General features: G+C 39.0%; 1 protein-coding gene across 1 annotated transcript in view; it reads right to left on the bottom strand.

Moving 5' to 3' along the window:
* CHID1 (chitinase domain containing 1) overlaps positions 1 to 24,287 on the bottom strand; it is a 117,122-nt gene that overhangs the window by 43,683 nt on the left and 49,152 nt on the right. The window contains exons 9-10 of the mRNA XM_034416840.2: positions 8,065 to 8,166; positions 5,616 to 5,765 (exon numbers count right to left, since the gene is read on the bottom strand). Coding sequence (XP_034272731.2) covers positions 5,616 to 5,765; positions 8,065 to 8,166 — 252 coding nt within the window. The remainder of the gene's footprint in view (positions 1 to 5,615; positions 5,766 to 8,064; positions 8,167 to 24,287) is intronic.

The raw sequence follows: 24,287 nt of genomic DNA, 5'->3' as shown, positions 1-24,287 counted from the left end.
CCAAGCAAAATCGCTTACAAAACCAAAGATTACATACTTCACTTTGATATCAACATGATTTAATGTCAACAATTCCTTTAAGCACCCTTGGAAATTCCTACCCTATGGCTAGTTGGGGAGTTTATTAGATTTCTGGAATTCAATCTTGAATTTCAAGAATTGCACCATCAAAACAAAAGCTGAGATGTTCAAATAAATCATAAAGAAAATGGGCTCTAGAAGCTTATCTATTGCAACAGGTAAGAAAACAGAAATCTATTAGGATGTCAATTATGTGGACATTTATCCCATTCTCAGCTAACACATATGAAAAAAATAATCTTAGTAACATAGAAACTACAGCTCTTAGACAACCTCCTCCAAAAGAAATTGAATCCGTAAACTTATTACCATGTGGAAGCAGCATAGGTAATAAAAGAGTATTAAGTTGGAAATACACATATTTGCAACTCGTTGGCATTCACATCATTGCCTTCACATCCTATTAGATTTTAAAGTTTCAAAAAGACAGGATAATACCAAGTCAAATTTTCGGGTTTTGAATTTTTCAGATAAAGGTTTTGGTAAACATATACTAACAAAGGTAAAAGTAAAAAACATACTGAGTTATTGGTACGCATGAATTTAGTTTTATTTTGCCCCTTCAAAAGTATAGTGCCTATAAGAATTAATTAATAAATTAAATTAAATTAAATTAATTAAAAAAGAACACTTATTTTGATTTCACCATGGTCAGGTTTGTACCCTGTTTCCCTGAAAATAAGACCTCCTTGGATAATAAGCCTAATTGGGCTTTTGAATGCATGCGCTAAAATAAGCCCCCACCAAAAATAAGCCCTCCCTGAAAATATTTAAACGCATGCGCAGCCAGTCCCCACCATTTCCTCTGGTTAGGGTTAGGGAGACAGATCTGGAAATCAGGTAAGACGGCAAGAGGAGCCCCGTCTTGCTCCACACGCCCCCAAATAATAAGACCTCCTCGAAAATAAGATCAAGCGCTTATTTCAGGGTTCAAAAAAATATAAGACAGGGTCTTATTTTTGGGGAAACATGGTAGCAAAACAAAAAGAAAGGAGTTTCTTTTGTCAGAGGAAATAGTCCTTGAAGCATACCTGTAACCTAAAGGAGTTTTGCTTGTTTCTAGCCACTAGAACTGAAGATCAGCTGGGCCCAAATGAATAAACATTACAGGGCAAAGACAATTAGTATAATGAATCGTTCTGAATAAATTCCAATTATATCAGATTGTGAATGTGCTTAATTATAAAGGCTCATGTATTTTTAAAATTACAATTATACCTATTGATGTGGCAATTAAACATGTTAGATTGAGGCATTGTTTATCATTAGAAATGATAGAAATTAAGACACAAAAAGAATACGGTGCAATCAAATTCAGAGCAACCACACATGCAGAAGAAGCAGCAACTAAGGATAAATGCTATGCATTTCATGTTGAACATTTTATTTTCTTCTAAAGTTGGGAGGAAAGATCCCATATATTGAATTGACAGACCTCAGAAAAGAAGAATAATTCAGAAGATGCAGAAATAATCAATTTGGCTGAAACTTAAAAAAGGTTTCAAGAAACTGTCTAGGCAGATGTTTAATCACCATATAAGGAAATAACAACATAAGGATTTTCCAAAGATTTCTTCTAACATATATCTAGTTAGGATAAATTTATTAATTGAATATTAAATGAAATGCAATTTGGATTCCTTAGTTTATAGTTAGTGCTCTCATAAGTGTATGCCGCCAAAAAACAAAAGAGAAGAAGACAAGGCTATTAACAAAATCCCTTTGTGGATCTTATTCAAACGATAATTTAATCTCAGAAGTAACCCCAGATTATAGCTTGTTGGCACATGCTGGGCTGCCCTACAGAATTCTATTGAAAACAATATCCAGTCTTCATTGTTGCAAAGAAAAATAGGGAATCTATCACACTATTTAGCTTACATATGGGAATAAGCTATTATCATACATCTTTATATATTTCCTACCATAATAATCATATTATTATGGTAGGATAATACCATAATACCATCCCTCCCTCCCTCCCTCCCTCCCTCCCTCCCTCCCTCCCTCCCTCCCTCTCTCTCTCTCTCTCTGTCTCTCTCTCTCTCTCTCTGTCTGTCTCTCTCTCTCTCTCTCTCTCTCTCTCTCTCTCTCTCTCTCTCTCTGAAATCCAGTGATGTATATGCAGGCAAAAAGAGATAGAAAAATCACATTTTTGCTGATAGTTCTCATTGTCAAGTACAAAATAAAACAAAGTCACTATTAAAATAAATATTGACAATTTCTAATAGCGATTTCTAATTTTAATTTATTTCTGTTTTCTAAATAATGCTAAATGCCTATCATTTATATCTAATCTTGTGCATGAAAAAGAAGCAAAAATTGCAAACCAGAAGGGCTCTAGTGCAGAAAACCAGATATGAGCTTCCAATATCAGATTGGGACCTTTAACTACGTATTTCTCTTACTTTCTATCTGTCTCCTTTCTTTGCTAGGTAGAATATACTTTTGTCTAATGCCCCTGTTCTTTTCCAACAACTAGCGCAATAAATTAATGAGGCAATTTACAGAAGCAACTACTGCAAAACAATGAATCATATGGATGCCTGGATAAACTTCCTAGCATCCCACTTAGGAAATATCTACTTAAGGAAAAAGAAAAAAACCCAAATCATATACCCTCTAAGACAGGGCTGTCAAACTCCCAGCCTGCGGACCAGATGTGTATCACGTGCTGGCTACGTCCACACCCGGTTTAGTGAAGGGGGAAAAAATCCCGATATGTCACGTAATCCCGCCGTGACGACACGAGTTTGACACCCTTGCTCTAAGAGTAACTATGTAAAATAAAACATGCTTTATTTTATTTTACCATTCTTTCCTGTTCAGGATGTCTTAAGTAGCAGATGAGGTGAGGGGTGGATGGTACAATTTCCATGCTACTATCCACTGCCTAAAGCAGTGTTTCTCAACCTTGGCAACTGTGTGTTGACTTCAACTTTGAGGCAGCTTGCTAAGGTTGATCTAGAGGGCCACCCACTGCCATTATTGCATCATCACTTCAACTAGTTCTACCTGTTACCCTCCTGTAACCCAGAGAATTTTGGATGAGGCCAACATATTTCCTCATAGCATCTGCCTCATGCTTCACTCTGAGGGGGCCTTGTCAATCAAGCGATCTTACATCCATTCATATGTTTGCTGTAACAGTAGTAAATACCACTAAAACAAGCCTCAAACCTATTTTGCTATATCGTAACAGAGAAAAACTCTGGGTGGACATGAAGGTGGGACGAAAAGAGAGGCAAATCATCTCATCACATAATAGGCCTGCTTAGCTGAAGAGCCATTAATAATTCTGTACGTGCTAATGTTGCGCTGGAAGTACACAATCATTTTTCTCCTTATAATTTTCTCTTTAATGGTGACACTGTGAGCTACTGAGAATAAAATAATCTGTACTGCAGTTTTTTCCTCCCATTTCTAACTTGCGTATCAAAATTATCTTTGAATCAATGGTAATTTCCCAGAATCTCTGTAACAGCAATTCTGTGGATGCATGATTTTCTTCGTATGTCAGAAACTAAAGCTGCAATGCAAAGCAAGAGATTGCCACTCTGCTTACTCAGCTACATTGCTAGATTACTTCTAACAACCTAATCTTATTCAAAACGTTTAAAGGCTTTACACACACACACACACACACACACTTGCGTTTACTGCCAAAAAACTCTGAATATAGAATTACAACCCAACTGTAATCAGTTCAACATTTTTTTAAAAAGCATGGTTAACAGATTATTATATCTGATATTTGAGGCACATTCTGTGTTATTGTATAGATACTCATCATTTTTTCTTCACTGATTTACTCTTGCAAACAACCCTTATTTAATAATGCTGCAAATGCATCTTCAGATGCTCTTACTGGAACAAAAGCCACCAGTAAATTGGCACCTGTTTTGGAGATAGTCTATAAGATGTTTGACATTGTTTGCTTTTAGCACAGGCAATTTCTTTGCTTTTAGTACAGGGGAATTATTTCAGACTTTGGGAAACTCAGTTTTCAAATTCTGGTATTAAAGAAAAACAAAAACAACATTGAAATGGAAAGATAGCAATGCATGCCACAAAAGGCTGGGTGCAGTCTTACTTTTCCAAAATAAGTTAATTCCTACATTTAGCAGAATTCAAAGTGACACAGAATCTGTACGTACTGACAATACAGGTGACTATTCAAAGGACCAAATTCTTCAAAAAATCATTTGCACTCATCTGTATCATACAAATTAAATGTGCTTTAGATTAGTCAGCAGAAGTGGTATTTAGAAATTGCTAGTGATATTCAGAAATGCAAAAGGACTTGGCTTTGCAAAGTTTCACTGCAGAAGTAAAATTTCCATATTATTAAACATGTCACCTTGATCTGCTTCACAGCATTTTAATGCAAAGCCCTTTCAGTGCAAAATTGAACAAGAGCTTGTTCTTATGTGTGTTTCATGGGTATAGTAGAGAGAAGAACAATATATAGAAACAGGGAAGAGGAAGTATGTTAAATTCCTCCTCACTATAATTTAACAAAAGACAGAGGATTCAGCTTTACAACAAGGAAAAAAGCCCATAAGAAACTTCAGCGAAAGACGGAGCCAACAGACTGTGAGGATCTGGCTTCTTTTTTCTTTTCTTTCCTACCTTCTGTGGAAGAGGAAATTTGCTTTTTCCAACCAGTTCCACTCTACCACTAATTGAGATAAGAACTAAGGGTTATCTGGAAACTAAGAAACTATGGATTAATGTAGAAAAGAGATAGACAAACCCACAGTAACTGGAATAGAATGTTGGTTAGGGGGAAAGGGGAACAGACATTTAAACATAATCAGCAAAATCTATGCCCAAACTAAACAATATAGCAGTAGAAACATTGTTCTTTCTACATTCATAAGAAATAGAATATGTGGTTATACATACACAATTAACGGAACAGATGGGAGAAAAGAAATATAGTGTTGAACCCCAATGCTTGCTGAATCTAGTCTGATGCTGGCCAACTGTTGCTATAGTCACTTTTTTACATTCTTGGGTCATTTCTGGTATGAGAGCCAAGAAGTTAAAAATGACTACAGGATAGAAATGAAGATGCAGGAAGAAAAAAATTATCCCTCTTTTCCTTTGCTTTGGATATCTTCATCACATTCGTGTTTCTATTGGAAGCACCAAGGCGCTTCCGGATTGAAAGGATTACCACTGTTGCCCAGGAGATGCTCCTTTCATGTCCCAGTTAATGTGCCACCGACACGGTACCTATTTATCTACTCGCGTTTGCATGCTTTCAGACTGCTAGGTTGGCAGGAGATGGAGTGAATGATGGGAGCTCACCCCATCACACAGCAGCACTTGGGTCTCAAGCATGGGCTTGCTGATTGTCAACTCAGCATCCTAACCACGTGAGCCACCGCGCTCCTTGGATACTACGCTTAACTGTACCAAGATTTCTAGAGATATATACATGCATACAAAATATATACTGTATATATAAATTCCACTTTATTAATACATACAATGTTTTCAGAAAACTCAAGACTTTGAAAACTTACCTGTTGCCAACTATGGGGTCTCTTATATTACTTGAATAATCCATGCCATAAAAATTAAGCCCCAGAAGAATTTTTTTTCTCCATTTGGATTCTGGATCCAGCATCTCAATACAAGCTTGCACCCAAGGCAGTGGGGCATTGGGGCCAGACCTGTAGAAAGAGGAAGAAAGAAATTAAGGTTCAAATTGTAAGATTCCCCTAAAAGATAGAACCATGTTTAATAAGATTCTAATCTAAAATCAGTATTTTCCAGAGTAAAAAAAGGAGTTAGAAGTAGAAAAATACAGTTTTTTAAAAAAACTCGTACCACAGTATGTATCCATCTATCCATCCATCCATCCACCCTGTTTATTTTTGTCCTAGTTTCTGCCATTTCTGTAACTGTCTTTTTGTTGTTGTTTTTAGTTTACTCTATTTTACAATATTATATGCCATTTGGGGCATTTTTCCCAAGAAAGGGAAGATATATATTTTACTAGAAAGAAAACTGCTCTGAAAAAAGACAATAGTTATATGGGAAAATTCTTAAAAAGTACTATTCACAATCTCTCCCTCTACAATTCTAAAATATTAGATTCACATATATGTAAATGTGGCTATAACAATCTTCATCTGTAAAGGGTTTTTGAAATATTCATCTGTGCACTGGATTTTTCCAGTATAGATCCTTCAGGCGTTTTGGATAAAATTCTTTTTGAAATGGCTGTTGCTTCATGTTTTACAATCTGCTTCTGTATTACATTTTTTGGTGTCTCTTAATGTGTCCACCACTGGCAAGAGATAGCAGTTATGTTAAAAGTATATTTTATCAACATGGAATTCTTTTTGTATTTCCCTGGACCAGTAGCAGAATGATTTCTTTTATCCTATGTGTATACTTAGTTGACAGTTAAAATAAGAAGCTAAAAGTTTTAAGACATGGTTTGATAAAATAGAAAGAAAATGTATCTATTAGAATTGCTTCAAAGCAGAGAAGAAAGAAAATATAAAAGAAGAATTGCTTTCTTCTTTCACTTTCCACAAGCAGTATACAAACATGTATTTTTAGGAATCTCCTTACCAAAGTGAAATCAATAATAAAAAGTTAGATATATACACAAGCCAAAGGGTTTATTTACATTTATTATGCATTTTCTAATAAATATTTTCACTACTTCAACTGAGTTAATGAGTCATGTATATTTGAATATTTACAGTATATTAACTATATTATTACTGAGTATTAATTATCTCTATCCTGTCTTCCTGCTGCCAATCTTTTAGGCTGCTCAATCTAGGCAGGCAGGTTCTCCACTGAAGATGCTTAATTGGGCTAAAGTCCTAAGTGTATTTGGAAATAACCTATCTGACAAAAAAGTAAACACGCAAGAAAATAGTTTGTGAGAGAGAAAAAAAGTGTATATTTACACTCAAGTATAGGATGAAATAATTTTACAAACGACAACTAATTTTGTCAGTGATTAAGTTTTTGATTAAGCTTTTTTGGCCGCATCTCATTCCTTGATTAAGCTTTTTGGTCACATCTCCTTCCTTGGTTGGAGGGAAAGGATTTTTTTTTTTTTAAAAAAAGGTATGATACACACTAGTACTGTGATGGTGAACCTATGACAGTGATGGCTAACCTTTTCTGGACCAAGTGTACAAATGCACATGCACATGACCGAACTCCCAAAATGCAATGTGCACACAGCCCCCGCGCATGTGCCCCACCCCAGGCATGCATGTGCAGCTCCCTGCATGCGCCCCACCCCCGAGCATGCACATGCGGCCCCCTGCATGTGCATGTGGCTGCCGTACGCGCCCTGCCTATGGCCCTCGCATGAACCCCGCCACCCGCCAGCACGAGCTGACGTGTGCACATGAGCAACAGAGCTGAACTGGGGTGACAGCTTGTATGCCGACAGAGAGGGCGCAGCATGCCACCTGTGGCACACATGCCATAGGTTCGCCATCATGGACCTATGGCATATATGCCAGAAGTAGCACACAGAGCCATCTCTCCGGGCATGCTAGCCGTTGCCCGTTGCTCTTCTGGGTTCCGGTGCGCCAGCTGGTCTTCGCACGCGCAGGAGCACCGGAAACCAGAAGAGCAGCTCCTTGGCAGAGTGTGCATGCCAGCCAGCTGGTCTTCATGGCCGCATGTGTGCCAGAAACCGAAAGACCAGGTGACTGGCATGCATGTGCACGCCAGAAACCAGAAGCTAATTTTCCGGTGCTCCGCGCTCCCATTTCAGCACTCAGTGTCAAAAAGATTCGCCAACACTGCACTAGTATAAAGGGCTGCCTCTAAGAGACCTAAGATTGTTGATATATAAACATTTTAGGAGAATGTCATTAGAGTTATACTCTATCAGTTATCTTCTTACTATTAAGAAACAGGATGAATGTGACCTCCAGCTGAACACCAGCTCAGTTCTTAGTGCTGTTGTACCTGTGCATTTTGCCTTACCCCAACTGTGATGAATAATCATATGTCATGAGGCTGAAACTGTCCACCACTGGGGCCAGCTGATCAAATTCTTTCTTGGTAAACATTCCCAACTCGCTAGTTCTGTCAAAGGAAAAAGAGAAGAAAAATTGGAAGGGTTATTCATTCATTCATTCATTCATTCAACCTTCAGAAGTTGTGAATGCTCCAATAGTGGAAGTTTTAAAGAAGAGATTGGACAACCATTTGTCTGAAATGATATAGGGTTTCCTGCCTGAGCAGGGAGTTTGTCCCTTCCAACCATTCCATTCCATTCCATTCCATTCCATTCCAGGATTAACATTCTACAAAAATCAGGTATAAGGCTCTGTCCTAAAGAGTTTATGTCTAAATAGAAGTTAAGTAAAAACAAGAGGGGGAAGAATGGAATAGAGACGGGATTAATCAGGGGAATAAGATGCAGTTTCTTCAGTTGCATTAAATTATGTGTAGGAAATGATGTTAAAGGTGGATTTTCAGAAAGGATTTGAAACATTTGTTAAGCCCATTATGGTAGCTCACAGAGAAAAAAACGACTATATCACAGATTCAGAATAGGACTCAGATTAAGTTTTGCAATGAGCAAAGGGTTAGACTACAGAATCTTGGTTCTGAATATTATATTTGTCATTCTTCACTGAAAATGTTAAGGTGGGGACCTCCCTATAGTTTTTGACTTTTTTTCCTTACAGATTTTCTTACAGCTTAATCAAAAGGATGGCTATTTAATACCAGCAGTCTTCAATTTATAATCATACTGTAATTCATGGGTTCTCAAACTACGGCCTGCAGGTCACATATGGCCCGCCGAAGCCATTAATCCAGGCCGCGCAGGACCACGAGGCTGCCCCACCCACATCGCCCCACCCATCCTTCAGCCGAGCACAGGACTTACCTTTGCGAGCCCCGTGGGCTGGAACTGAAAGGTAAGACCAACAATTTTGGCCTGCAGAGATATTCTGGAGGCGGGGGAGGTGAAAAATGGGGCACACAGAAGCCCCAGGAGGCCAAAAAATGGGCAAAAAGTGCCTGTTTTTGGCCTGCAGAATGCTGTTGAAGATGGGGGAGGTGAAAAACGGGGTGCACAAATGCCCCAGGAGGCCATAAAATGGGTGAAAATGGCCCATTTTTGACTGTTTTTGGCCTGCAGAATGCTGCTGGAGGTGGGGGAGGTGGAAAACGGAGCGCAGTTGCCCCAGTAGGCCAGAAAATGGGTGAAAATGGCCTGTTTTTGGCCAAAAAATGGGCCATTTTTGCATGTCTTTAGCCTACAGAATGCTGTTGGAGGTGAGGGAAGTGAAAAACAGGGCGCACAGACGCCCAGGAGGCCAAAAAACAGGCGAAAACAGCCTGTTTTTCACCTCCCCGCCTCCAGAAGATAAAGAGAGACAGATAGAGGGAAAAAAGAGAGAGACAGAAAGAGAGGGATAGAAAGAGAAAGAAAGAGAGAGAGGGAGAGACAGAGACAGAAGGAGAGAGAGAAGAGAGACAGAGAGAGATTTGTCAAGTTCCTTGGAGATGAGAAGAATTGCTGCAAAACTGAGTTTCCTGAAGTGGACCACTAGACTCCTAAACAATTGAAAAAATGATCTAGTAAAAAGAAAAGTCAACCAAAAGAGCAACATGCAAACAAAAGCAAATAAAACACCCCCAGGAGCAAAACAAATTAAAGTTAAATTGGCCACGCCCACCTAGTCACATGACCTAGCCACACCCACCCAGCCGGTCCGGTCCCCCAACAGTCTTACGGACTATGAATTGGCCCCCTGTATAAAAAGTTTGAGGATCCCTGCTGTAATTATTCTGTAATTATGATTGTAAGACATACTGGTTCTCAAATGGTTATCATTTGACAAACTTGATTTTTTTTTTGCAGCATTATTAAGTGAATCACCACAGTCATTAAGCAAATCTGTGCTATTAAGCGAACGCCACCGCCACAATGGTTTTGGATTTTTTTTTTTTTGCTTTGAAACTCCAATTTCTGGGAAAAACTGACATAAATTGCAGTCATGTGCATTTATGGGCTGATTGCCGATTGCTCAAAATAGGATGTTACTAGTGGGGGCCCAGCTCCCAGAACTTTGAATATAAGTTATAAGTACATTTTTGGGGTCTGTCATTAAGCAACTGGTCATAAGTCAAGGACTATCTTTACTACAAAAATATACACCTTGTACCCCAATTGTTTGGAAAAGTCTATTTTCAATCCCAGGGTCAGATCATTCCATTACATGGTTTTTCCCATTAATTCTTCATATGGGTTTGTTTCAGTGGTAAAATCTAAAATTTGTTAGTACCAGTTCTGTGGGCGTGGCTTGATGGGGGGGGAATGTGACTGGGTGGGCGTGGCCATTTTTTTTTTTTACTTTTAAAACCATTTTTTACATGTAAAACCATGTAAAAAAATGCTTTCAAAAGGCTCTGACGATCCCAGCTGAGTTGCCTGATCATCAGAGGGTTTTTAAAAAACCCTCTGCCGATCAGGCAACTCAGCTGGGATTGTCAGAGCTTGGATCATCAGAGCCATTTAAAAGAAAAAAAGCCTCTGATGATCGCGCGGCTCAGCTGGGCATGAGGGGGGGCGGCGCAGGGATTTTTGCTACCGGTTCTCTGAACTGCCCGCCGCCATCGCTACCTACTTGCCCGAGCCGGTCCGAACCGGGAGCATTTCACCCCTGGTTTGTTTACAAGAACAAGCCTTTTCCCGAGACATCAACCCTAGGAAACACTTGACCTACATGTAATTCCTCAAATACTTGGCTTCTAGTTACCTTGATTAGGAAGGGCATAGGAAGGGCAAGGAGAAAAAAACCTGACTTCCACATCGATATTGTATATTGTTATGTGAACTTTTCAAGGTTTCTTCAAAATAATCTAGCTATGCAAACTTCTGGTAAGATGGTGATAAGGGAGGCTGCACTTTTTATGAGATAGATAAAACTGCCTTGCTTGCTTTTCATTTTTATCCTAGATTTTAAGTACAGTTCAGCCTGCAGCTTCCCTTTGCTTACCCTTTAGAAACATCCCTCTTCCTGTTGTTCCTACAGATTTGCATTTTCTTTTCCATCACAGCCACTTCAATGAGGCAAGTGGGAGCTATGCAGCATAAAGCTGTTTTAATAGTGCTAGAGAAAGTTGCCAAAAGCCAATCTGCAGTGAAGCCTTTAGAAGCAGTATCATTATGTAATCCCCACAAATGATAAATTAGGAGGAGGAGAAGTAGCAATAAGCTAGCAAAAATAAATAAATAAATAAAAATCTTTGTTCCTGCTGATTCCACCCTTAAAGATGAGTAAAGAGTGTCTCATCCCAACTTTGAATGGTTTTGAGTGAAATATCTTCCTCTATGTACAGGCCTTGTTGCCTCTATTTGTTGCTTTCCCGTTAAAGGAGAATATTTTTAGTTCAGGATTGAAATGAGGGATCCCTTGGTGCTCTCTGAGCTTCGTTGTTTTCTTGAAGACATTTCATTACCCAAACTAGATAATATCATCAGTGCTTATAAATCTTTAGTAAGCCCTTACTAGCATTGATGCTGTTGCCTAGTTTGGGTAATGAAACATCTGCAAGAAAACAAGACAGACACAGACTTCAGAGGATAATTAGAACTGCAGAAAAAACAATTGCTACCAACCTGCCTTCCATTGAGGACCTGTATACTGCAAGAGTCAAAAAGAGGGCTGTGAAAATATTTACAGACCCCTCACATCCTGGACATAAACTGTTTCAACTCCTACCCTCAAAACGACGCTATAGAGCACTGCACACCAGAACAACTAGACACAAGAACAGTTTTTTCCCGAATGCCATCACTCTGCTAAACAAATAAGTCTCTCAACACTGTCAAACTATTTACTAAATCTGCACTACTATTAATCTTCTCATTGTTCCCATCATCCATCTCCTTCCACTTATGACTGTATGACTGTAACTTTGTTGCTTGTATCCTTACGATTTATATTGTTTCTTGATTGCTTATTTGTACCCCATGACTATCATTAAGTGTTGTACCTTATGATTCTTGATGAACATATCTTTTCTTTTATGTACACTGAGAGCTTATGCACCAAGACAAATTCCTTGTGTGTCCAATCATTTGGCCAATAAACTATTCTATTCTATTCTATTCTATTCTATTCTATTCTATTCTATTCTATTCTATTCTATTCTATTCTATTCTATTCTATTCTATTCTATTCTATTCTATTCTATTCTATTCTCACAACCAAGCCCAGAGATCACTAAGGACCCTCAGTTTTTTATGTTTCTCCCTAAAGATCCTACAGAGAGGTCATTACTACAGGAGACTGTGATAGATTAAGTTTGGTCAGTCCTTGTATGCACTGAACAAAGGGATGCTTCAATCAATCAATCAATCATTCAAAATTTTAGGATAAATCAACTAAGTATTACAGCCATCTTCCCTACTTCTGGGGTGTATGTTATTAAGGGTAAATTGGTTAGAGCAGTGTTTCTCAAACTTGGCAACTTGAAGATATCTGGGCTTCAATTCCCTGAATTCTCAAGCCAGACATGCTAGTTGGGCAATCTGGGAATTGAAGCCCATACACCTTCAAATTACCAATGTTGAGAAACACTGCCTTAGAATCAACCCAAATGATAGGACTATTTTGCCTTACTCCAGGATACAACCAAACAGTAAACAATATGACTTATGAGATTACACAACCTAAAAAGGTAGTTATCTGGCTAGCAACTCTAAATTTCTCCCCAGATTCAAGATGAAGTAGCAAGAGGGGAACATAATGAAGAGAACAAGACTTCAGAATCTGATACTGATCCTCATCCTGATGAACAACACAGACACAAAAATGTGCTTCTTGCTGACCTCTCATATGTACTGAGCCAACAGGTAAATATCAACGAAACTTTTTCAGTATGGCAAAAAAGAGAAAACTAGAAAACTGTCTTTTGGGATAGAATGTAGTAGAGGCTTACTAACAACTATAGCTGAACATGTCTACAAAAATGCTGAATTCATTGGCACGATAGGCAAAAGTGGAGCAAGGATAGCAGCTGAAGGGAATTACTCCAACTTTACTATGAACTCCAAGGCCCATTTTGGTATAGTGGTTAAAGCATAAGGTTGGAAACTGGGAGACTCTGAGATCTCATCCCATCTTATGCATACTATAAAACCAATTGGGTGACCTTGGACCAGACATTTTGTCTAAGACCTAGAAAGCAGACAATGGCAAGCCACTTCTGAAATGTTGCCAAGAAAACTACAGGGACATGTCGAGGCAACTGCCAGGAATCAAACATAATTATTAATTACACTATTAAGTATGTAACGAATAGTAAGGAAGCTGACCAATCAAAAAAGGACAGAGCAAAGGAAAATTCATAAAGAAACTCATAGGAACCTCTGAATACTAAAAAGAACAAAAAAACATTAAGAATTCTGAATATCTCAAGCCAGAGGAAAAAAGAAACCTGAAGAAAATAACAAATATTCTTGACAGAGACCGTGAGCTTGAAAAATATAAGCACAATTTTGAGAATAAGGATGCCAGAAGACCAACCATCAGTCATAAAGGTCATGGCCTGATCCAGAGTTCAAAGATTGATTTAAGAGGGAGAGACATGAAATCTGTGGTGCATTTGATTAGACACACCACTTTGAGAAAGCAGTCTTTAAACCACAAAAGAAAAAAACCCGAAAGATTTATTACAGAGCCCTGACCTGTCTCTTGCGAATTACACTGTTTTCTTCCCCTTCGGCACCCACAACTAATCACAAATAAGCTAGTGTTCTTTAATTACCCAAAACCAAACTACTATCTAATTCAATTTGACTCCAAGGCCCATTTCCTCCATTTATTGTTTGTTCTCATTGTCTTATCCACTTTAAGGACATTGCAAAGGTTGATTATTTAGCTTTTGAATGTAATTTAAACCGAACAATAGTATCACTTTTTTTTCACACAAAAATACTAAGCAGATTTTTAAATTGAAGGCTCTATTTACTTGTTCAAATATCTTAATATCCAGTGCTTTCCCCCAAAAAAACTTCTGTTTACTCACACATCCTCCAACACTTAATACTTTGCCTAATGAAGAGTCAAAGCAAGTGAGGGCATTGGACATTTTGTATAAGCAAAAGCAAGCCACAGTTCTTGCAAACTTGGGGATTTCTTCCTGTAACGGTCCTTCTGATAACCAACAAAATGCATTGAAAAGCAATGTTGAAAATCTGACTATTGTAATAGGCAGCTAGTGTACTGCAGCAGTCATTTTCTTATCATTTTAGGCTCTGCCCATTTCCTGAAAGAAACTGGATGGAATACAGATTTTTAGACTCTCCAGCATCCGGCCTCTCTCCCTTTTCCATTCATCTTACTTCTCAGAGTGTCTTTATAGAAACTACTCTTGTTGCTAGTTCTCATAATGGTTGCATGAAAGTGGGGAGGAAAACAAAACCAAATATATAAAAACATAAAGCAAATGGATGTTATAAAAATGTGAACAATTGACTCATGGAAGCAAAAAATCATTCCATCTGTGTAATGGATTACTCAAATACAATTTTGCTATGTCAATTCATTGGGCTAAAAAAGTATGCACAATGACTGAACTATAAATATCCCTGAATGACATTTTTCCATGAGGTCAATATGTTCTATTCATGAAGAATAAGAGGCCAACAAAAATAATTTTATTTCTGATCGAGTTTAATATTCCAACATTCGTTTCAAGAGCCAGTCATTTATGGTGTAGCATTAAGAGACAAACCTTTTCTACTAAACTTCAGCCATAAATTAAGAGCAATTTTTCACTGAGATTTTCACTTGCACCCATCAGTCCTCACAATTGTTCTTTGGCACAATTTAAATAGCAAAAACTGTACCAAATGAAGAGTGACAGTTATATTACACGCACCTAAATTCCTAGAATAAAATCAGATTTATTTCTCCAACCTTAACAACATGTACCCACTATAAATATATTGTCATTACTTTGGAGTGGAGGATAAAGAGAATATACTTTCCATTAATCATGTCGTTGTGTATTTTATTATTTTACACAAATTAAAGAATAATGGCATTCTTATAATGTGGTGCAACTCTCCTCAGCCAAGCAAAATATTTGGAAACTAAGTAATTCTTCCTTACCTGTTCTATTATAAATTATGCTAACTAAAATATACTGTAAACGTAACTCTGCCACATTCTATTTTCTGTAGATTGAAGAGGCAAGCTGTTTTCAGTAATGCTCAATCACAAAAATGAGGAAACTTTTAAAGTTGTGCTCTGTGTATGATTCAGTTTGGCTCAATCTTGCTCCAGGTGATCATTTAAACAGCAAATTGCTTCATGTGCTCTTTCTCTGACCTTAAATGTCTAGAATCCCTTTAAGTCAACAACAATAAAGAGTTGTCTAGTCAAGTTAAGGAATGTGATCTGTAAAGGGATTGACAAGGCAGTCTTTAATAGGATTTCTAAAGATTTGCTGGACATAACGCCATCTATGGAGATGCATCACTTCTTAAGACTCCTAAAGGAGCCCCCTGGAATGTTTGCAAGCAAGAGATGGAAATATACCCCTTTCCTCACATTGTTTCCTGTAACTACACTATATTGGAGGCATATCGAAAGTAGTACTGTGTCCCAATAATGATAATGCTTGATAAAACTGTCCTCATTTATCCAATTTCCTTCTAGAGTCATCCAAGTTAGTGGCCATCATCATGTGTTGTGGTTAATAAATTCCACTATTTATGTGCTGAGAAATATTAATCTTCCAATTAGTTAATTAAATAACCTCACCACTCCACCTCACCCCACTCCTAGAGTTTTGAGAAAGAGAAAAATGCCTATTCACTTCCTTTATGCTGTACATAATTTAATATGTTCTGATCATGGCTCTCCTCAATTACCTTTTTATCTAAGTCAATGCCTTTTATTACTTTAACCTAGTTCCATAGCTGATTAGTCTCCAGTAACATCCTGTCTAGTCTACCATGAATTCTATACAAATGGTACTAGAATGCTAAGTACCAGTTGTATTGGATGTTTTTACATCTCTTAATAATTTAGGACTAATTTATTATAAGATTCTCTTGTATCTTGCCAAGGTTTTAACTCTGTCTAGACCAGGGGTCCCCAAACTCTTCAGTTCATCAATTCATTCATGAGGTTTCAGACTGTTCATCAACCCCCATACTACTTTAATTAGTAGCACTAGAAATAAATAATAGTATCAACCTTAGGTAGTCCCAATGATTATCTAAGTTATTGAGGAATCATGGTCTAGATCAAGGATATTCAAGCCCTGGGGCTGTGGCCCACTACCAGGCCGCAGCCCATTCGGAACCGGACCGTGAAAAGTGTCAGGCGAGTGGAGTCTTGTGCTTGGGTGAGAGGCAGGCACTTGCGCACGAAGCTCCCCTTGCACAAGTGATAGATACTTGCACTTGCACTTGCGCATGAAACTTCCCTCACATGAGCGGCAGGTGCCTGCCACTTGCACGGAACCATCCTCTCTCCCTCCCCTACACCGGGCCACCACGACAGAAAGGTTGGGGACCACTGATCTCGCTGCATAGTCTACATATCTATAATCAAGGTTTCTAAGATGGAAAAACATAGGATTTCTTCCAATAGCGGTGTTATCTTAGTTTTGTTAATTACAAACTCTGACTTGATTTCCATCAAAAAGTCACATCACAATTTTATAATATTTTGCTCTACAAACTCAAGGAAAATATCCTGCATTTTAGGATGCATTAATTACATCTCTTCATAGGCTGGCAAGGACAAAAGGCATGAAGCAGTCACTGTCTCTTATCTCTCTATAAACATTTCCATATAACTGTTCTGCCCCAGCTACAGACCCCAAAGAACGCAGCACACACAAACAGCCTACAAAAATCCAAAGAATAAATAATTGTAATCTTACTATGGTTGGCAGAAAGCCCAGAACAATTTGCAGAGAACTAAGATCAAGACGTGAAGGAGAGTGAACAAAGTTGTTCCCTGAAAATTGCCTCAGTCGTCGTCCTTCCTTAAATAGGCTAAGGGAGTGGCCAATTAGCACCAAGCCTTACTCTCAAGGAGACCTCCTCCTGAGGAACCACTCCTGCCTTTTGGCAGCTCTGCGCGCCTGTGCATCGAGAAGAGGCTCCTCCTCTTCTTCCTCTTCACTTATGGGAGCTTCTGAAGGCCCTGGCTGAATCCTCGCCTCTGGCACCACATCTTCTCCAGCCTCCTCATTGTCTGACTTGAGTGCCAGCTGCACAGGCTGCTAGTGCAGCACCAAACCAGCCTCCTCGCTGTCGGAATCAGCTACTAGCTGCACAGGCCGCTGACGGGCCACAACAATAATTGACTAAACAACCCATATGAAACAACAAAAATTTGCTAAGTTTTTTTGTAAATTATGACTATTTTTCATCAAGTTGCTTTTGATTCCTAACAACCATATAGATAGTTTATCTCCATGGTGATTTGTCCCTAACATTAGATCATCCAACTGTGCACATATTGCACTGTAAACTGAGTCCATCAAGCTTTGTTACATCTGTATGCACATAGATACTTTTTCTCTCCAGGCTGTTCGGATAAAGACAAAAAACCTGTCTTCTTCTGCTAGATATAAAATGAAAATCAAACGAATTCATAGGTCAGGGGTCTGCAACCTTAAACACTCAAAGAGCCATTTGGACCCATATCCCACAGAAAAGAAAACACCGGGAGCCACAAAACCCTTCCTGTGCCTGACTATTTCTTGAGCAGCCACAAAACTAGCATATGTAGTTGAATAGTTTTCTTGTAGTTCTCTTGGATTTATCCATGGTTGGCCTACCGGGGGGTTGAAAAGCTGCAGGTTGCTGACTCCTGTCCTAGGTCAAGGCTTAGATGGCAAATTGTCTGAAAGATATATTTGGTGTACATTAGCTTATTATCTCCATTGCAAATTTACTCTTATGTCAAATTGTTAACTTTTCTTTATATCTGATATCAGCGCTTCAGTGGTAGCTTGCATATAGTCTCTTCCCAAGAAACACTGGCTGCTTGGATGAACACACTTCAAATTATTCTTTAAAGTACAACCATATTTTCTATATTAAATTTAATCTGAACATCATCATAGTTTTTTTTTTTTTAAATACTTTTTTCTTTTCAATAATAGCTAAAAGATCAGCTACCATGATTTAATTTTAAAAACTGTGCAGTCGTGTTTTGATAAGACAGTGTATTTCCTGAACTAGACAGAGGTACAGAGATTCTTATCCCTGGAAAACAACTTGATGATTTGCAGCCAGCTGGCATTTAGCTGCACTAATAAAACTAATTGCTTTATGGTGGCTCATAAGAGATGGCAAGGCACAGCAGCTCCCTAAAACTGTGATGACCTGAAAGGAAACATTAAAAGCAGCCAACTGTTTAGTATTCATGGCAGGTAGAACTGGATATGGCTCATGCTTGAATATGAGGATTCTGACATCATTTTGTTATACAAATACATATGAACCATTAGCGCACTTCTGGGAAAGAATATGCAGCTATTCTTCATGCAGCGGCCAAGTTAAATTGGTCACTTTCATTGGTGCTCCCCGCAGCAGAAGAGTAAATTGCCAAGGACAGATGAACAGCTGAAAGCCCTTGGGACACAAGCAACGGTTACTGCAGAAAACATTGCTGGAATACAAAAATGGGTTGGTGCACCACACCTTTGCTGTGATAAATGTGAAAGAAAAAACCCAAAAGCTACATCCTTAGAGTGTTGTAGCACACTTTTTTTTGAAGACAGACTTTTCACATACAAACAGGGAAAGCTGCAGTCACTAAACATGGTAAGCCTGAGGTGTACATCTATGCCTTTATCATTATGCATTATAGAAAATGAAATATTGTGTTTAACGTTCCAGCATACAACATATATACATATAACAAACATACCTAGCAGCACCAAAAAGCAGCAATAGTGATGGCAATATTCCTGTTGATAGCAATATTCCTCAAAGAAACATAACAAGCACAACACAGAAACTAACACATTGGGTACTAGGACTGGAACTGGGGCTCCCTCCACACCCACACAGAAACCTACAAAAGGGCAGAACTATGGTCTATGCAGGGCAGAAGTCAATTCAGAGTACCTACTGGTCATAAAAAAAATAAAATCATAAAATCCAAATGTGGGCAGAGAATAGATATTCAAAGCAATCCTACAATTGGGCCATCAGGCTGTTTTGACTCAGTTTTTATCTATTTTATATCAATATCAGGCCACAATCCAACTGATATTAAATGAATCCTGGAACAAACAGATACTAAAAAATTCTTGTTGTTTTCCACACCCCAGCTGATTGAAAAATCCAAAATGTAATTCATTTTATCTTTTTTCCCCTCAGATCTTAAGAACTAAAGCTGATTCATAGCTGCATGATGCAAACACTGAGGTACAGTTCATGAACTATATTATTCACCTTGACTACTAAAATTAATCTGGCAACAAAAAGGAAGCTACATTCCAGAATGGCATGCGTAAGAAAATCTAAACAAACAACTTTTGACCCTTCTTGTAATGGCTCTATTAAAATAATATTATCAATAGGAAGCACTATACGAGGTTTTACATGCCAACATTTTAAAGAAGGCTTTCTGTGAATAATGGAGAAGCTGATTCTTCATTAGATCAGCACTTTTAAGAGCTTGTATTAATCATGTAGTCCCCTTCCTATACTTGACTAAATCAATTAGCAATTGCTACCTTTTAAGTAAGCAGTATATCTCTCTTGAGCCATTCCCCCTTTATAATTTTCTGCATCAATTTAATAGGGCTATGCTTTGAATTTGAAGGAAAAGGGGCATTTCAGGCATACACATAAGCACTCATACACTATAGACCACCTAGTCCTTAAAGCAACCATGGCTTTCTACACATCAACAACAGTTATTATTTATTATGTGTGGGTAATCTACATTTAGATTTGCAATCTAAGACTGACGGTACTTTAATAATTCAAGTCCTAACTAAGGACCTAAGAAATTTTTAGATAACATCTAACAATATAGGCAGTTACTACTGCTATTATTTCTCAAATTTATAAGCAGCCCGACTCCCAGCAACTCTGGGTGATCAACAATTGTCAAAAACATTTAAAGACAAAGAACAAGACAAAAAATACAAAAACAGAGTAAGATAAAAGAACAATGATGGTGCAGAAAACAAACCCAGAGAGGAACAATAAGGAAGAAAGAGATATTGGTTGTCTTCAATACAACAACTCTACCAAAGGTGGGAGTTGTTTGAATTTTGGGTGGGGGAACCTCATTCCAGAGGATTGGCACTGCTGTACTGGCTTACAGAGTACAGATGGCTTTGTTTACTGTCATAGCCCCCATCGGAGTCTGACTCCGAGGGGGAAAATGAGCTGGAACAAGAACTGACAGAGATGGAGAGGCTGGCTCTGTTGGCCTTGGAGGAAACTGGGGAAAGGCTGAGACAGTCCAGGCTTTTCTGAATTAGTAAGGCCTGCAGACAGGGAGAGCTCAGGAGAAGATCAAGGACTACCCCCTCCTGATCCGAGAGCAAGGAGGGAAGAGAGATGGCGAGATCAACGCAAATTGAGCCAGCTACGAGGGTGGAGTGTGTCCCGCCCCCTTTCACAAGGCACACCTGGGGACTGAGATGTAAGGAGGTGCCGGTGGGAGGGGCATTTGTCAGGAATAAGAGTTGAATCTGTGGAGCCTTGTGTGCACTTGCCAAAGCCTGGAGATTGCTGTACTCTGTCTTGTGGGGCTTGCCAGTTTGCCTGCTTTGCTGAACTTCTTGCTCTGGTTACTGTTTAGCTAACCTGGCTTATTGGACTGCTGGCCCTGGTTACTGTTTGATTAACCTGGTTTATTGGACTGCTGGCCCTGGTTGCTCTTTGGTTAACCTGACTTACTGGACTACTTGCAGCCAGAGGCTTCTGAAGGTGTGTGTGAGAGCTTTGCTCCAGGACTTGTAGTGAATGTGGGAATGTTTGGGGGCACAGTTGGAGCAATAAATGGGAGTTAGACCTGTTCTCTGGCTGTGTTGCTTTCATGCCACGCCCCGGGTCATCACACCAATCCTGACTGAACCGGTTGGGCAGAAGCTGGGAAAAAGCATTCCTGATCACAGCTGCCACCTGCTTATTGAGCAGGAACTGTGAATCCAAGACCACCACCCCAAAATTGCGCACCACCCTTGAATGGGGAAATGCAACCCCAACCAAGGTCAAACTTGAAATATCCCAGTCTGGCAATTTAAAAACCCACAGTCACGTATGTATGTATGTATGTATGTAATTTTATATGCCGCCCTTCTCCCGAAGGACTCAGGGCGGCTTACAAAGAAAACATTCAACAAATTTGAAAATTACATAAAAATTAAAATCCAATTAAAAATTAATTAAAATTATTTCAATGTAAAAATCCCCCAATGGATCAGCCCATTTGATGAAAGAGTTACGTCTTCAGTTCGCGGCGAAAGGAGAGGAGGTCAGGGGCTGTCTACTTGGTCTTGGTAGGAGTAAATCAGAGGCAGTTCCTCCTCATCCAAACCCACACAGCCTCCAGATATTAGGGCAAAACCTTGTCAGCCTCACTTGGAGTTGATATAATTGGGTATCATTAGGGTACTGATATAGCAAACCCCAAAGCAGCAGATGACCTCACCAAGTAGTTTCATGTAGATGTTGAAAAGTGGGTGATGGCGGTGGACAATATAGAACTCTGAGACATCCCGTGAATGAATGAGGCGCTTGGGGAATTCTCCCTCTCTGCCAACCAACACTGACTGAAGCCAGCCCTGGAGAAAGGAAGACAAGCACTGTAACCAAAACACAGCCCCAGAAAAAGATGTGGCTGCTTTCAGAAGTTGCTAACTGGTGCTACACCAGCAACCACACACACTCTGAAGCACCCTTGTCCTTTCAAGGCTTAAGCATTGCACAGATCCATCAGATAATATTTCTTAAGCAAACAAAAAACCTCAAATAGACTCCAACTGACAAATGTGTTTAAGACTACAATCCTACACGTGCTTTCATATGAGTACATTTCTCTTGTTATAGCCCAAGGAAACTGCTTGTGTAGGATATACAGTATGTAGTATAAATGTAATCTCAAAATAGCTTGCTTCATGTTCTACGACACCAGGACCATTATTCAGGTTAGAAGGAATAACACAAGACACTTGAGTATAGCCAAATGATAGTGTGCAGGTCATACATGAAGGGAAAATTCTTAAAATCCTCAAAATCAGAAGAGAAAACATTACAATTTTCTGATGTAGCAAAAAACAAAAAAGAAATATAGTGTTTCCCCGAAAATGAGACCCTGTGTTATATTTTTTTTAAACCCTGAAATAAGCGCTTGGCCTTATTGCCATGCGTTCAAAAGCCGAATTGGGCTTATTATCAGGGGATGTCTTATTTTGGGGGAAACAGGATATGCATTGCCATGGACTGGCACCAGGTTGTGGCATGCCAGAAATTGGGCCGAGCAAACAAGCAAAGCCTCATCCATGGGATGCAGGCAGCATGCGAAACCATACCCCCTCCGGTCCACGGAAAAACCTCTCTCCATGGAACTGGTCCTTGGTGCCCAAAAGGTAGAATGCTGTATGGCATTCTTAAAAACTACAATCCAGTCTGATTCCACAGCTGTGTACGTTCAAGTGTACTGCAAGCAGAAATAAGCTCAATCCACACACATCCACCTTATGTAGTTACTGCAGCAAAGTCTGAAAGCAATACTTATCACCCCAGAAATATTCAGATAGGATCAGTCTTGTTCTACAATTGACTTTGGAGACTAGGAGCACATTAAAATAGTCTCCTAACCTTCAATTTTTATTTCTAAGCTTATGCTAAAAATGGCCAATGCCCACTCCACCTCCGCAGCATATAGGCATACTGAGTTCCTAGCATAAAACCACTGATCCTTAAAGCCATTGTGAAATTCTCAAGTCCTGACTGGATTGCCTAACTTCTTTCATTGTTCAATTCCAAATGGGAATAATCCTGTAAAAAAAAAATTAACTCTAATGACCCTTACAGATCTTGACAAAGGAGCTTTCTTTCTTTTCAAAATTGCTTATTTTAAGCTACTCATTCATATGAATGTCTGGATAAAGATCTCCTCAAGAGTTGCAGGACATCAGTAGCTGTGGCTCAATTGTAGCTTAGTTAGAGAGAAGTTGCTGTACATCAGAAGTGGGCCAGTAAGCACAGTTGAAATATTCAGCACAATTTTGGGGCCAGTAAGCACAGCTGAAATATTCAGCACATTGAAGGCACAAAATGGGTGTCATGGGAAGGCTTGCTTATTTAAGTAATTAGCTGTCATGCCAAGTGCAACCAGTAACAAAACACACATTTACCAGAAAGCAAGGTAGATGTGTTTGCAAAGAAAGCTTTAAGCATGCAGGTAGTCTTTAACTTACCACTGCAACTGAGCCCAAAATTTCTGTTTGCAAAGCAAGACAATTGTTAAGTGAATTTTGCCCCCCATTTTACAATCTTTTGTGCCACAGTTGTTAAATGAATCACCTCAGTTATTACGTTAGTAACACAAGTGTTAAGTGAATCTGGCTTCCCCATTGACTTTGCTTGTCAGAAGGTTGCAAAAGGTGATCACTGCAACCGGCTTAAATACATGCTATCTGCCAAGCATCCAAATTATGACCAGGTGACCACCAGGATGCTTGAACAGTCATAAGTGTGATAAACAATGGGGCAGGGTTGGACTAGATGACCTACAACTCTGTTATTCCCAACTCTGTTATTCTGAGTTTGACACAGTGCCATTGTAACTTCGAACAGTTACTAAACTAATGGTTCTAAGTTGAGGCTTGCATGCATATCATTTTAATTACAAACATGATTAAGCAGCTTAGGTACAGTATGCCACCTGAATGATGACACTAGTTAGCTATGACAGTACTGCACTAGCTGAGCCAATGATTTAATTGAAAGAGGAGAGGGAGGGAGGAAGCACAGCTCAAGACTGAAAGTAAGGATTTTTGTTCATCTGCCTTCCAAAGTCATCAACAGACGAGGCTGCAACATCTCATTAAGCTAAGAAATCAGAACAATCTGATAAGGATTATTTGTTGAAACTGCAGAGTTTCAATGTGCTTTCTTCAAAGCTGGGGTGTACAGACAGATGTACTTTTAAGTTATAACGATACTTATCTTAGAT

The sequence above is a fragment of the Pantherophis guttatus genome, chromosome 1, assembly GCF_059756535.1.
Source record: "Pantherophis guttatus breed Tessera chromosome 1, ASM5975653v1, whole genome shotgun sequence".
Classification (NCBI taxonomy): domain Eukaryota; kingdom Metazoa; phylum Chordata; class Lepidosauria; order Squamata; family Colubridae; genus Pantherophis; species Pantherophis guttatus.
Note: the sequence above shows the minus strand (reverse complement) of the source record. Positions and strands in the feature narration are given on the sequence as shown.